The sequence below is a fragment of the Sturnira hondurensis genome, unplaced genomic scaffold (assembly GCF_014824575.4).
Source record: "Sturnira hondurensis isolate 20B ecotype Veracruz unplaced genomic scaffold, ASM1482457v3 Scaffold0015596, whole genome shotgun sequence".
In the NCBI taxonomy this organism is placed as follows: Eukaryota; Metazoa; Chordata; class Mammalia; order Chiroptera; family Phyllostomidae; genus Sturnira; species Sturnira hondurensis.
The window spans coordinates 23,655,018-23,670,564 of NW_028088227.1; the positions used below are offsets into that span (position 1 = coordinate 23,655,018).

General features: G+C 47.9%; 1 protein-coding gene across 7 annotated transcripts in view; it reads right to left on the reverse strand.

The window, feature by feature from the left end:
- Window positions 1-15,547, reverse strand: part of PCNT (pericentrin) — a 121,048-nt gene that overhangs the window by 89,314 nt on the left and 16,187 nt on the right. For all 7 annotated transcript variants that reach the window (XM_037065155.1, XM_037065153.1, XM_037065156.1 and 4 more), the window contains exons 3-11: window positions 14,009-14,104; window positions 12,811-12,939; window positions 12,122-12,377; window positions 9,992-10,047; window positions 8,604-8,778; window positions 7,899-8,035; window positions 6,281-6,392; window positions 4,099-4,342; window positions 3,248-3,335 (exon numbers count right to left, since the gene is read on the reverse strand). In XM_037065155.1, coding sequence (XP_036921050.1) covers window positions 3,248-3,335; window positions 4,099-4,342; window positions 6,281-6,392; window positions 7,899-8,035; window positions 8,604-8,778; window positions 9,992-10,047; window positions 12,122-12,377; window positions 12,811-12,939; window positions 14,009-14,104 — 1,293 coding nt within the window. The remainder of the gene's footprint in view (window positions 1-3,247; window positions 3,336-4,098; window positions 4,343-6,280; window positions 6,393-7,898; window positions 8,036-8,603; window positions 8,779-9,991; window positions 10,048-12,121; window positions 12,378-12,810; window positions 12,940-14,008; window positions 14,105-15,547) is intronic.

The following is a 15,547-nucleotide window of genomic DNA, read 5'->3' on the forward strand; positions in this document are numbered from 1 at the left end:
GTCAGGCAGGTTTTGGTCAAAAACTGCTGAACACTGAGCACTGTGTGGGCAGGTGCACTCATAAATCACCCATCATGAGACAGGCAAACATGTTAAGAGTCTTCCAAAAAAAATTCACTGTGGCCAAACACAGCCTCACACAATGGCCGCTGGTGCACTTATACAGATGGGTTCCTAGAACACTCACCTAGCAGGGGAAGACTGTACTACGAGGGGCCCAGTGTCCAGAAGATAATTCCAATTTTGGGGAAGCTTCTCCTCCATACAAGGTACCAGAGCATTTCATCCACAAGATACAAAGCAAGCCTTCCTCTACATGACATGTCACAGATGGCATTTGTGAAAAGGACAAAAATTCAGATTTTGTAACATGAAATACCACTTCTCAATTAAAGATTATTAAAACACAACTATTCTCACTTCCACCAAGATGGAGGCATAGGTGGAAACACTGTGCCTTCTCCCACAACCAAGTTTGAATACAACAAAGGTTTGGAGAAACAAAGACACAACCAAAGGACAGAAAATTGAATTATACGGAAGTCCGACTACATCTAACCGTTCAACGGGGATGGTAAGAGGGGCGGAGCCAGCAGCGGAGCAGGGTCGGGCAGGACAGGTCCCCCAACCCAGGCGCGCAGACAGCCCGGAACCAGTTGGGGTGCAGGGCAGACTGACCGCGGTGGCACATTCGCGCACAGTGAGACGGACCACACAGGCCCCAGGGGGCGAGGGCTGACGGCGGTGGCACACTCGCGTGCAGTGGGACGAAACACATGGGTCCAGTGACAGCAGCAGCTGCGGCATTGGTGAGGGCCGAGGCGGAAGGCAGCAGACAGGACGCCATAGTCCCTCTTTGACCCTGCCCCCACATACAACATCACAACCCAGCGACTTAGTTGCCCTGCGCTAGTGAACACCTTAGGGCTCCGATCCTGCTACAGAATAGGCACGAACAGCCAAAAAGATGGCGCAAGAAGAACTCAAAGTCCCAGAGCCAATAACTCCAAGCGACCAAGAAATTGCCAGCCTCTCAGAAGCACAATTCAAGACACTATTTATCAGGATGCTCACAGAACTGGTAGATTATAGTCACAAATTAGAGGAACATAGTCACAAATTAGAGGAACATATGAAGGCTAAACTAATTGCAATGAAGGGAGATGTCCAGGAAACCAATAGTGATGGAAAGGAAACTGGGACTCAAATCAATGGAATGGACCAGAAGGAAGAACAAAACATCCCACCAGAAAGGAATGAAGAAATGAGAATTCAAAACAATGAGGAGAGGCTTAGGAGCCTCCAGGACATCTTTAAACGTTCCAACATCCGGATTATAGGGGTACCAGAAGGGGGAAAGAAACAGCAACAAGTGGAAAACTTATTTGAACAAATAATAAAGGAGAACTTACGCAGTCTGGCAAAGGAAATAGACTTCCAGGAAATCCAGGAAGCTCAGAGAGTCCCAAAGAAGTTGGACCCAAGAAGGAACACACCAAGGCACATCATCATTACATTAGCCAAGATTAAAATGAAGGAGAGAATCCTAGAAGCATCAAGGGATAAGGGGACAGTCACCTACAAAGGAGTACCCATCAGACTGTCAGCAGATTTCTCAAAAGAGACCTTCCAGGCAAGAAGGGGCTGGAAAGAAGTATTCCAAGTCATGAAATCCAAAGACCTACAGCCAAGATTGCTTTATCCAGCAAAACTTTCATTTAGAATGGAAGGACAGATAAAGTGCTTCTCAGATAAGGTCAAGTTCAAGGAGTTCATCATCACCAAGCCCTTATTATATGAAATGCTAAAGGGACTTATCTAAGAAAAAGAAGATGAAAAATATGAACAGTGAAAGGACAGCAAACTCACAGTTATTAACCACACCTAAAACAAAAGCAAACCAAGAGGACAGCTAGATCAGGAGTGGAATCATAGAAATGAAGAACACATGGAGGGTTAGCAACAGGGGAGTGGGAGGAGGAGAAGGGGGGAGAAGGTACAGAAAATAGCATAGACAGTAGGTAGAAAATAGATAGGGGGGAGGGCAAGAATAGTGGGGGAATATAGAATCTAAAGAACTTGAGACACGTGGTTATAAACTAAGGTGGGTAGAATGGTGGGGGAGGGAGTGTGCGGGGGGGGAGGGAATGAAGGGGGGAATAGAACAACTGTAATGGTATAATCAATAAAATATATTAAAAAAACACAACCTTTCTCAATGATTAAAAAGTGGCTCATACAACTTAACAGCAAAACAACAACAACAACAACAACAAAAACCCACACAAACAATCCAATTAAAAATGGGCAGAGGACCTGAATAGATGCTTCTCCAAAGAGGATATACAAATATCCAACAGACATATGAAAAGATGCACAACCTCTTGAATCTTCAGAGAAATGCAAATTAAAACTACAATGAGGTATCACCTTACACCTGTCAGAATGGCTCTCATCAACAAATCAACAAACAAGTGCTGGTGAGGACGTAGAGAAAAGAAAATCCTCATGCATTGTTGGTAGGAATGCAGACTGGTCCACCCACTATGAAAAAGAGTATGGAGTTTCCTCAAAAAATTAAAAATGAAGCTGCCTATGACCCAGAAATTCCGCTTCTGGGTATTTATCCAAGAAAATAAAAAACACTAATTTGAAAAGATACGTACCCCTAAGGTTTATTATAGCATTTTTTGCTATAGCCAAGATATGATAGCAACCTAAGTTGTCATCAACAGATGAATGGACAAAGAATGTGTGTGAATGTATATACATTCAGAGAGCCATAAAATGGAATCAAATCTTGCCATCTGTGACAGTCTGGATGGACCCGAAGGCCATTATGCTAAGTTAAGTAAGTCAGATAGAGAAAAACAAATAAGATATGATTGTACTTTTATGTGGAATCTAGAAAAAGATCAACTGAGCTCATGGATACAGAGAACAGATTGGTGGGTGCCAGAGGGAGTGGGTGGGAGAGGCAGATGAGGTGGGCAACAGTCACAAAATTCCAGGTATAAGTCAGTCCTGGGATGTAAGGTACAGCTTGCAGACTTGTATGGAAAGTTGCTGAGAGGAGATTTTAAAAGTCCTCAAAGAAAAAAAAATTCTGTGTGGTGATGGATATCAACTAGACTTACTGTGTGATCATTTCTCAGTATGGACAAATACCAAACCATTACGCTGTACACCGTGGGCCAATACAACACTACACGTCAATTATGTGTCTAAATCAAAACTGGACTGTCACCTCATACTGCTCCAGCTGGAAGCTGAGCTGATCAAGGTGATCTCTTCTTTCTTTTTCAGACGTTTCTTCTAAAGCTGCGCTGGATGAACTAAGAGAAAAAAACACTCCATGAAAACCTCACACGTGGCATTTTCACATCTGAACCCTAGAACGACCACCATTGCAATCCTACTAGTATCGAGAACAAGACACCGTGACTAACTAAACCATGTCTGTGATGGTAACCACAGTTGCTGTTGTAGCCACAGAGACCCTGGGATAACTCAGGCTTCAACTGCCTGCGCGGGCCCCCACTTGCTACACATCACCAGCAGCCTGCCCTGAGGATCAGACTCAGCTCCCAGCTCTAATGCCCTCTTGTTCCAAGTCCCAAACAAAAAAAATGTGTTTCTAGGAAACCTGGTTATTCATCTCCATGGGCATGAAATCAAAAGCAAAACTAGATTTCAGGGCTGGTGAACACGAAATACAACCAATACATGAGTGATGTATGATATGTACACCTGAAACCTATACAGTTTTATTAACCAATTCCATCCCAATAAATTCAATTAAAAATTTAAAAATAGCTTAATTGTACAGAAATGGGAGAACAAAAGAAGGCAAAACTATTGAAATATTAAAACTACACTGTCAGAGAAACAAATCCTGGTGCCGTTTTCTTGGCAGAGGCAATGCCTCTGAGGTGGTCAAAGGTCAGGGCAGCTGTAATCAATTTTCGCTACACATATATACTTACTATATTTTGGTTTCTGAAGATAAGCTCAAAAAACCCCCAAACCTAGATTTCAGTTCAGCTCAAGGTTCCCATATTTCAAATACACATTCAGGATAAAAACTGCTGTATTTACCTCATTTCTGCAGACTCCAGGACAGAGTCCTCCCTCACCTCCTGCAGCCGCTGCTGTAGCAAAGTCAGGTCCTCCTGGTAGTTTTTTTCAGCATCCCTCAACTTCTTTTCAAAGTAAAGTCGCAGCTGCTCTAGTTCAGACTCGTGCTCAGTTTTCTCCCGTTGCTGTCGCTGCTCAAAGTCTCGCTGCAGGTGTTCCAATTCTTCCACGTGAGACGCTCGAGCCAGGAGTTTTTCACGCAAGTCTTTAATAGGATGAAATTACACAATCACCTGACAGAAACCCTCAGGAAAAATCAGGAAATACTGAAGGTCCTAAAGCATGGTGCAGGAAGCTAGATGCTAAAGGCCCCCAGTCCCAGAACCTGTGACTGTGGCTTACGCCACAGGGAGATGACCAACCACCTCGGCATTCTCAGGATACAGTGAGAAGCACCCCATGTGCTGCTGGGCTCTGAAGACGGAGGGACCACACAGAGGAGATGTATAGCCTCTGGGAGCTGAGAGCAGTTGGCTGATAGCCAGCAACAACACGGGACCTCTCCTATGACCACAGGGACTGGATTCTGCCCTACCCAAGTGAGCCAGGTGGAGGGACAGCCCAGCAACTGAATTACAGCTATGGGTGACATTGGGCAGAAAGCTGAGGCATGCCACCTGAGACCTTTGACCCACAAACCTGACAGTGACCAAGTGTAGTTTTTAAGCCACCAAGTCTATAATACTTTGTTAATGACAAGAGTAACACAGACCAGAAGAGAACATGTCACCATCATTGTTTTGATTAAGAGAAGGCTGCCAGCTAGTTGATAATAACTAGTCTTCAAATAATGTTTCAAAGCAGAGTTCCCTGTGAGGGTCTTTACATGTAAGGATGAAGATTTCCAGCAAACGTGCTAGAGCTGGAATACATGTGTGAATGCACGCATGAAGTCAGGTACAGGCAAGTCCATGAGTGCCACCTGTGGCTTCCATCAATGACACACGGACCCAAAAGAAAGACTGTGTGATGGGCTGACGTGGTGAGGGGCAGCAGAGACACAGCCTTAGTCACCACCATGAAGTAGACTGCTGTTTCTAGTCCTTTGTCCTGACTCTAGTCTTTGTTCCCAAGAGTGCTTATCCAGTAAGGGCAATCACTAGGTTTAAAAGACTGTGGAGATCAGCAGCAGAAGAGCACAGGTCTGTGCCTCTCCACGGTCTCCTGACTTCCTCCAACTGAAAGTGCCACGAGGGAACAGAGGCTGCTCTGACACAGTTCTGGAAGGGGACCCAGGTGAGCTGCCTTCAATAAAGGTGGCCACAGCTGTGGGGCCTAGAGACTCGGTAGTCACCCACCAACACCAGAGACTAGGGTGACAGGAGTCTGCCTTAGGTGAACTCATTGGTACCACATGGAAGGCACATCTGCCACCCCAGGTGCCAGCTGAGAACCGAGTTTCTAGAGCACTCAGCAGCAGCTTCTAGGTAGAAGCATGCACACTCAACAGGTACCTGACATCAGTGGAAGCAGACATGATTCAACAGCTGTTAGCTTGCTTAGCATAACATCAGAGCTCCCCAACAATAAGCCAACACATGCACCTGAAACCACGTGCACCCATCTTCAGAAAGTTCACAAATCACGTTTTGCACTCGCCACAACTGTTATACCCTCATTTGGGGTTCCAGTTAAAAACACACAGCTTTGCCCTGGCCAGTGTGCCTAAGTTTGTTGGAGCATCATCCTGTACACCGAAAGGTTAGAAGCAACCAATCAGTGTTTCTTTCACACCGATGATTTGCTCTCTGTCTCTCCTCCTCCCCTTCTCCTTCTGCCTCTAACTTCCTCTCTCTAAAAGCAATAAAAAATGTCCTCAGGTGAGGATTGAGACACAGACACACACACACACAGCGCTTCAGCCCTAGCTGGGTGGGTCAATCGGTTGGAACATCATCCCATTCACCAAAAGTTTGAGGTTCAATCCCTGGTTAGGGCACAGACCTCAGTTGCCAGTTTGATCCCCGGTAGGGGCGTGTGTGGGAAGCAACCGATCATGTTTCTCAGATCATTGTTCTATCTCTCTCTAAAATCAATAAGCATGTCCTCGGGTGAGGATTAAAACACACACACACACACACACACACACACACACACAACTTCAGCTTTTGAGGCTCTGAATCCTCAACATGAAGCTCCTTACCACTCAGCTCCTGTCTGTCGGTTTTCATGGATTCAAGCTGGGACCACAGGCGCCTGACTTCCTCTTGTGACTGAGCCTTCAGCTCTTCATAAGATGCTTGAAGGTTCTCCAACTAGAAAAGGAAGGTGACAGTGTGACATCACCCAAGAACTAGCCCTGCAACCAACAGGCATGAGAGAGGGCACCTGCAGTAAAAGCTCGAATACCACACGTCCAGCCTAGAGAACACCAGCAAGAGGGGCACCAGAGAAAAACTGCCAGTTGTCCTGTTTAAAGGTGCCATCTCCTGACTACAGTCCTACCAGCGCCTAGTGTTTCTCTCACAGATCACCCTGCTCACCTGCCTGGCCTTGTTCCCTGCAGAGACGATGACTTCTCACAATCAAGGTCAAGAACTAAGAACTTCTTCTGTTGTTCTACGTAGTCAGAGAAGGGCCGACGGGGGCGGGGCCCATGAGGTGGGTACACTGGCACCAACCACATGACTCAGTCTCCCAAGAGATCCCCCAGTTGTCAACTCTAACACATTCTGCCTCATGGCCCTTTCCTTCTCATCTGTGATTCAGCCCTCCCTCACTCATCCCAAGAGGTATGTTTGGATTTTCTCAGAATTTCTTGGTCAACCTTCCTGGGAAGCAGCTTCTTTCAGGGGTGAACAGAGCTAGCACACCAAGCTCATGCTGCATGCCGGCCACCCTGAGAGAGACAGAGAGAGAGAGAGAGAGAGAGAGAGAGAGACAGAGAGAGAGACAGAGAGAGACAGAGAGAGACAGAGAGAGAGAGGGAGACAGAGACAGAGAGACAGAGAGAAGGAAAGAAAGAGAACTGGCAGCAGAGAGCAGCTCCAACCCGCCTACCCACACAGGGGCTTGGGGGCAGCATGGCCGGTCAGCCCGACAGAAGGCAGCGCTGGCCCCGAGGACCCCTAGCCTTTTCTCCTCCAGGGCACAAAAGAGAAGGTGCCCCCCATCCTCCCTTTCTCATCGGGGAGGTGAGTGTGTGGCCCAGGCTCTGCTGAGCTGTCATGGCCTCGGTCTGGAGGAGAGGTGGTGGGAGCAGGTGCAAGAGCAGCGGGACCCAACACAGGCTGCCCTGGGCTCCATGACTCCCCTCTTCTCTGCAAAGCCACGCACAGGTTGTGACTGCCTCCATCCCTGATTTGCTTTCTTTTTCGTTTCTTAAACCGAGACTTGGGGCCTTGCTTGATTCGTGGTCTAGTGACAGAAGCACTCCAGGTCTCAGTAGATCCGGCCACATGGCCCCATTCTGATATGCAGTGTTTCAATGGAAATGAGTTTTGAACATGAGCAGTAGGAATGTTTCTGCTTAACTTTTCTGAGAAAAACTTTTAATGGAATTATGGTCAGAGCACTCGGCCCTCCACCCTTCATACCCTGAATCTATAAACATCTCTGGGCACTTGCAAAGAACGTGAATTCTCTGCATCTAAGATCAAACATAACTTAAATCAACCTTTCAGACTCTGTGCATGCACTTCATCCACCAGCTCCAGCAAATCTAACAGTCGCCTTAAATTAGTACTTAAATTTGAGCAAATAACAATGTGAAATGCCCTCAACCTAAAATCTTCTAAGTGGTTAAGTGAATGGTCGCTCACCTCCAGCTGCTTCTCTGTTTCCTTCTCTCTGACCCTCAGGTCCAGGTCCTCAGCGTGCCGGCAGCGCTCTGACTGCAGGTCTTCCTGGAGTCTGGTCACCACGGCATCGTGCTGAGCCTGCAGCGTCTGGAGGGACACTGAAGAGCACAGGCCACACTCAGTTTACGGCAGCATGGTTTTCTTCCTCAGCAACCCTCAATGAGCAGGGCTTGGTGGGATGACGGCACTGAGCGCCACCGCCTCCCACCTGAGGCGCCCTGCCCCTTTCAGGCCCGTTCTAGCACCCCTGCTGTTCTTGGGAGGCGGGGAGGGGTGTAGGCCAGCCAACCAGCAGACAGCTGCTCTGACAGATGGCTGTCAAGTAACAGGGAACAAGCTTAAAAAGTGAACAATCCCAACATTCCTATTTTGATGGCAATTTAATAATGGAACAAGCAAAAACTCTCTCTGAAACAGAAGTTTCAGGAAGGTTTAGGGAACTTGAGAGGTCTGTGGTCAACGAGGGGAGATCCCTGGGCTGACTGTCCCACGATGGCTCTGAACTTCTGTCACCCAAGGGTGTCACATGCACTGTTATCCGGCATTTGAACACATAAGCAGTTCATACTCAACCACAAGTCTAGCACATATAGGGCGCTGGTGTTCCAGAACCACACGGGATAATCTGGTCCCTTTCAGACCTGCTCATCATAATTAGGTACTCACATTCTGCCAGATTTTTGGCTTGAAAAATCTTCTCCAGCTCAGCTTTCTGTTCTGCCAATTCCTTCTTAAACTGGCTGTGTAAACTCTCCAATTCTGACTGATGCTTTGCAGATAACTCTTTGCGTAGGCTTTCTAAGAATGAATCTCTCTCAGCTTCATAGTCTTGCTTCAACTTCTAATTTAGGTAAGAAAAAAAGAGCATGACCAACAGTTGATTCTGTCATTAAAAAATTTAAATCACACGCTCAAAAACTGGGCAGTCACCCACTGCCCAGACCAGACTGCCACCATGGGAAACCAGCTCCGATGTCCAGCTACTCCCTCCACTACTGCTGAAAGGGACAGCATCAAAAGGACCAACGGGACCCACAAAGCAAATGAAAAGAAATGAGGACGACCTGCCCAGAAACAGAACCCATCTCTGAACACACAGCACAGGAGGGCGGTCCCTCTCAGGCACCCGCAGATCTGCCCCCACGAAGATCTGGGGGTGCTACCGTACAACAACATCACTGACCTCTGCGGGGGGCTGGGCTCTGTCCCAGGTACCCTGGGGAACAAGCCCTCACTACCCAGCTCAAAGGAGTAGGGGCTGGGGCACAGGCCTGCACCCACAGAGAGCCTGACCAGAGCGGCCGGGACAGAAACACTCACGTGCCCCGACGTCACTTGTCTCCTAACGTTGCCCACGTTTTCCCTGATATCACCCATTTCTTCTGCTGTCACCAGTGCAAATGCCCCTCCACAAATGTCACTTTTAGAAAGAGATAGGTCACGAGATTCAGAAGTTCCAGTGACAGACTTCCTCAGAAGAGAGCTCATTGTGTTCTACCCTAAAACATAACTCTTTCTCTAAAAAGAAGGTGTGGGGTGGGAGCAGGAGGGCATTACAGGCCATGCCGGTGCTGCTGGCAATGTGAACAGAGCTGACCGTGGTGCACCAGGGGCGGACGCCCTGGCCTGGCTGCTTCGTCTTCGAGGCTCTGCCAGTCCCAAGGTTCCCTGCAGCATCCCAGCACTCCCACCCACTGCATCTCCCTTAATCGCTGTGGTTGGCACCTCCCTGCATGAGGACAGAGGTCTGTGTCCCAAGCACAGCAAGGGCCAGGCCACAACAGCCACTCAGGAAACCAGACGTGTAAAGAGCCTCATGTTACACAAGTTGTTCTGACAAATTCAAACTGTAAAAAGAACAAGAATACTCTACATCTGAAAGAAAATGCAACACACTTCTACCAACATAGCCAACTAAAGCTCTGACTGGGCCTGGTGTATACCAAGGTGAGGGACTTTTCTGTGGGGGGTCTCAATGGAGGGGGCAAGCTGGTGGGATAAGCAGAAAGGAAAAACACTGTCCACACAGAGCGGCATTTTCTCATCACAGATACCTCTATTATGTTCTCATTTCTCTCCATTTCTGATTGTAACTTCTCCTTCAGCTCAGCTGCAAAAAAAAAACATAAAAGGTCTCTTAGGTCACTGAGTCTCAGGCCTTCCCACAAGCTGATCACCCGGGAGACCAGAGGCTCCTGGCTCCTGCTGGCTGCTCCGTGGACACCCACCAGGGTCAACAGGACAAGATGCATCTGGGAGGGAGCAAGAAGCAAGAGTATGATGATGTCTAGTTTAACAAATCATATTCACGCCCAAACCAAAGACTACAAGATTTCCAGCCAACAGGACAGTCCAAGACAAGCAGACAAGGCTGCCTCTGGAGTGCACAGTCATTGAGAGCCTTGAACCTTCCTCTTCTTCTGGTCACAGGGACCTCTGCCTGTCTGCTCCACACTGGGCCAGATGCCAGGCTAGGTGACAGAAGGCAGGTAAAGATGTTCTAGGACCCGACAACTCCCAACCCTGAAAGGGAAGAAGCACAAGAAAAGAGGAGTAGGTGCTGGGGAGTGGAGGAGGGAGACATTACTGGACTGCTGGGCACAGCCAAGTTAGGCCTGAGACATGGGTGCAGACCCAAACACCAGAGCGTCAGGCAGAGACGGCAGGAGCCTCAGGAAAGCACTGAGGAGGAGCTGGGGAGAAGTGGTGCCATGTGCGCAGCCTGAGCAAGTCCAGAGTTAAGGCAAAGGGCACCACCCTGAGTGCAGGTCCCACGCTGTCCACAGGGGCCAGGCCACGACAGAGCCACTCTGAGCACAGGGCAGGCACAGATCTCTCCACAGACCTGCTCTTGGGTGCCACCAAGAAGATGAGAAGATGGCTTTGTGGGGAGCCTAAGGCAGAGCATATTTCGTATTTTAACTAACATACAGCCCTGGCTGTAACCCAGTTGGTTAGCACACTGTCCCAATACACCAACGTTGCAGGTTCAATCCCCTGCCAGGGCACACGTAAGATTCAACCAACAAATGCAAAAATAAGTGGAACAAATAGATGTTTCTCTCTCTTTCTCTCTCTCTCCCCCTCTCTCTAAAATCAGTAATTGTTTTAAAAAAACGTTAAAACACACACACACACACACACACACACACACACACAAATGGGTAGAAATAAGACAATATACTTGTGTTTGCTTGGATCTAAATGAAGACATGTGGGACAGCACTACAAGAACCTAAGAGACCCAGAAAGGGGACTTCTCAACACACCTGGAGCTGGCACACTGCTTTATTTTTCCAAATGAAAAACTCAGCAAAGGGGCCTATAATCAGGTGTTCACGCCAGCAGGGAAGGGGAACGACTGCCAGAGGGCACTGGCTTCCTTCTGGGGTGATGAATGTTCTAAATGCAGACTGTGATGTCTGCATGACTCTGACACACTCACAACCACTGACACGAACCCTTTACATGGGTGAATCGTGTGGTAGAGGAATCACTGCTCGATTATTTTACTTACTTCGTTTTTTATTGTTGTTCAAGTTCGCTTAGTAAAGCAATTATTTTAAAAACACGTTTACAAGAAGTAGTGACTAACAAAAATGTACAAAAATACTGAAATGAAAACATAAAAGTATATTTTAGACATAAAAAGTTCAGTCTAGGTCAGAGACTCAGAAGATGAAGAGGCTCCTTGGCCGGCCACCCACAAGGAGCACCGTGGCCCCACTAGGCACTGAGTGGGATGTTGGGGTCTGTGTCCAGGAGCATCTGGGTTGGGCTGGACAAAGACTGGCCACAGACACAATCCTGTCAATGATGTAGGTACAGACACCTCCAGAACGTGAGCAAATCACCTCCAAAGACACCATTTCAAAAGTTAACCCAAGCCCGATTGGAGATCTGGGAAGAAGCAAGGGAACGGCGAAGCAGGATAAGGACACGCAGAGCTGGCAGAGCAGGATGCACTGCGCAGTCAGGGGGTAAACAGGGCCTGGCAATGGCCGGGGCAAGTGCCTGCACATGGAACATGCCACACAGCTTCAGCATGGGCGGGGAGATCAGCGTGAGAGCACCTCACCTTGGAGGAACCTCTAAGGGGGCTGCCTGCCTCCCCAAATACCAGAAATGGGATCTGTGCTTGCCAGACGGTCATTTCAAGCCCATGCCTGCCCGCACACACATACCTATCTCCCGGCTGCAACTCAGTGCCACTTCCTCCTGCTCCCGCGCGTGCTGTTCCCTAACAAGCTCCAGCTCCAGCTGCTGGCGGCTTTGCAGCAGGGCCAGCTCCTGGGCGTGCCGGCTATTAAGCATGTCCCGCAGCTCTGTCAGTGCTGTCTCCTTCTCCCTCTGCAGGTTGGCCTGTGTCAGCTCCAGCTGTGCTGTGTGCATGTTGCTCAGACTCAAGCGCAGCGCCTCCAGCTCCAGGGGTGGCACCGGCTGAAAGGAGAGAGGCAGTGCTGAGGTGGTACTGGGGAAGCAGCAGCCAGGTTAAGATATGGCCTTGACCCCAAGGCCCTGGGCATGGTAGCTGCCCAGGAGAATCAGTGCTCCCAAGGAGGCCCTGGCCAGCACTTCTCATACCTCAGCACCCCTTCGCTAGCACAGCACTGCTGTGTTTGAGGAGTGTGACAGGCCACTGATAGGGAAGTGCGAGCTGTGCAGAGAGTATGTCCCCGCCACCTGGCCTGAATTGCTGCCACCAGATGTCCACGTGTGGCCCTCTACTTTCAATGGCCCCACATAAGATGTGAAAACAAAAAAAAAAAAAACAAGAAAGCAGACACAGGAAGCCTGCAGTGCACATCTGTCCACTGTGACAAATCTCTCCCAAACCCTGGGTCCTGGAGTTGAGTGACAGCGTCTGGATCACCTGGGTCTGCAGCTGCATGTGCTGCATCTCTGCTGGCAGCCCCAACACTGCCCACTGCTCCCTGCCAGTCTTGTCTTCACGTTGGCTCATCAGTTCAGCGATTTCAGGTGTGCATTCCTGTCCACACTCCTGGGGAAGGAGAGCAAGAGACACAAAAATTAGTGATGACACACCAGAGAGAACAGAGAACATACATCTTCATGAAAACATGTCCAAGAGTGCTCCCAGCAGCACTATTCACAACTGCCAATAGGTGGAAGCAACACAGTGTCCACCAGCAGGTGACCAGGAAAACAAATGCGGTGCAAGCACACAATGGGACATCACCAGCCACAAAAAGCAGTGATGTAGGACACACTACAACATTAATGAACCACAAAACACATTCAGTTAAAGAATCCAGACACACTTAAAGGTCCATCTGCAGGAAATGTCCAGAACAGGCAAACCCACAGACAGAAGTAGACTGGTGGTTACCAGGGATTGCGGGGAGGGGAGGAAGAGGAGGGGCTGATAATGGGGACAGGTTTCCTCTCTGGGTAATGAAAATGTTCTTGAATTTGTTGTAATGAATGCACAAACTATTTAATATATACACTTAAAAATGGCATTTTATGTTATGTGAATTATGTCTCAATGAAAATAACTATGAAAGAATATGCAACCTGAGTGGTTTCATATAAACCTGAAATCCCCAAAACAGAGGTTGCAGGTATTATTAACTGGGTAGCAGAGCCTGTTTGTCCCTCGGTCACCATGGCAGAAACTGGGACAGCCTGCTTTCCCAATACGCTCTGAGTGCAAGACTGCCTCACAGGTCCACGCTGGAGACCAGGTGCACACAGCTGACTATGTGAGATGAGAGAAGCACTCTGCGGAGAAAAGTCAGAACAGGACAGCTATTCTCCATGCATCAAAGGCGAACTTCTCTCTTCAACATCCAGGAGAAAAGGCCAAAGGTGACAAGGTGCGCTGAGTGAAGCTCCATCAGGTCTAGAAAGACCTCCCATGCAGGGGCAGCATGAAGGACCTGAGGGCTGCAGGGGCAGCTCTGCCTCAAGCCTCCATGCCCCCCATTTCTGCTATGAGACAAAGGGCCCTGGAAACACCGAGTCCTCTCTCTGGTCTGGGTTTCTACAACAGGGAGAGGTCCTCTGACAAGGAACACACCTTAACAAGAGAACTTGAAGACCAATACCTTTGTGAGGAGCCCAGGTTGTTCCAAACCATCACCATCCAGCTTCTGCCACGGCTGCTCCAAGGCCTCTGTCCTTGCTCCATCAGGGTTCTCCAGCTAAGAGGGGAAGGGCCAGGGAAGAGCCGTTACAGCACCACCCAGGGCCACAGCCTCAGACCATTCCAGCCCTTCCACCTGCCACCACACCGACTCCACCCAATCCGTTCATGTTCAGAATCTGCACTCTCCTCCTAAACCATTCTCAAGATCTAAATGCTTTTTATGCAACTCATTTACTTAACGCTGCTGCTGCCCCTCTTTTTAATGACTTCTGCTTCTTTAAAGTGTTTCACTGTGTACTCGACACTTACGTTACTAAATCTTAGTTTCTCAACAAATTCTAGTCTTTTAGACCAATGCACTTAATTTTAATTTCCAAGCTCTTAAGTACAAATAACTTATCTTCAAGATCTTCTTTTATGTTTTTCCTTAATAATTTGTAGAAAGAATATCTTTAGTGTCTTACTGTAAATTATCTATCTCAAACTTCAAAGTTTTCCAGTAAATTTCCCACCAATAGTTTACTGACCTGTAAATTCACAGTAATTTTGGGCTTTAAATCTGCCGAACAAACTGAGCTGAGATGACTCTGTCTACAAACAAATTTCAGGAGTGCTCAAAGAGGCTCTGGGTTTGAAACACAAGTCACAGGCACTCCACTCGTAAGGGCCCCACTCCTCCCCACCATTAACCACAGCACCATTCAACACTGCACACAGGCCGCACACAGGCCGGGCCTGCAGGGCCCAACGCAGACGTTGGGTTTCAGCTACTTGAGGGGCCAGTCATACATTTCCCTGTATTCTCTCGCTGACTGGTCATCCAAAAGACAATAAAAAATTACTTAAAAAAAAAGTAAAAACACACCCTTGCTGGTGTGGCTCAGTGGAGTGAGCACAAGCCTGCGAACCAAAAGGCTGTTAGGGCACATGCCTGGGTTTCGGGCCAAGTCCCAGGTCGGGGATGTGGGAGTGGCAACCAACTGATGTATCTCTCATGCGTCAATGTTTCTCTCTCTCTCTCTCCAAATAAATAAAATCTTTAAAAAATTAAAAAATAGAGTAAAACATATTGTCTTGCAATTACTAGGTGAGTCCACAAGACCTCTGGTGTGTACCTGAGTCATAAGATGGATCTGAGCAGCTGTTTTCCTGTATCTGAGAATTTCATCATCCTAAGAATTATTTTATCATATTCGGCGATTCCCAACTATGTTAACAACTAGAATAATGGGGAAACGGGAGAGGGAACTGCCTAGAAGGACAAAGTGACAGTGAAATGAATCATTACCCTTCAGTTTTCTTATTGACTGAGAGACCAGCTTTGTAACCGTGTTTCAATTTGTGAGAATTCTTAAGAATTTGTCATTTTTCTCGAAAAATGGCAAGGAGAAGAAAGTTGACAGCAAAGACTTTTCACAAACCATTAGATAAGTGAAAAGATGAATGCAGACAGAGCAGCACTCGAGGACACCAATGACAGCAGCCCATGGCAAAAACG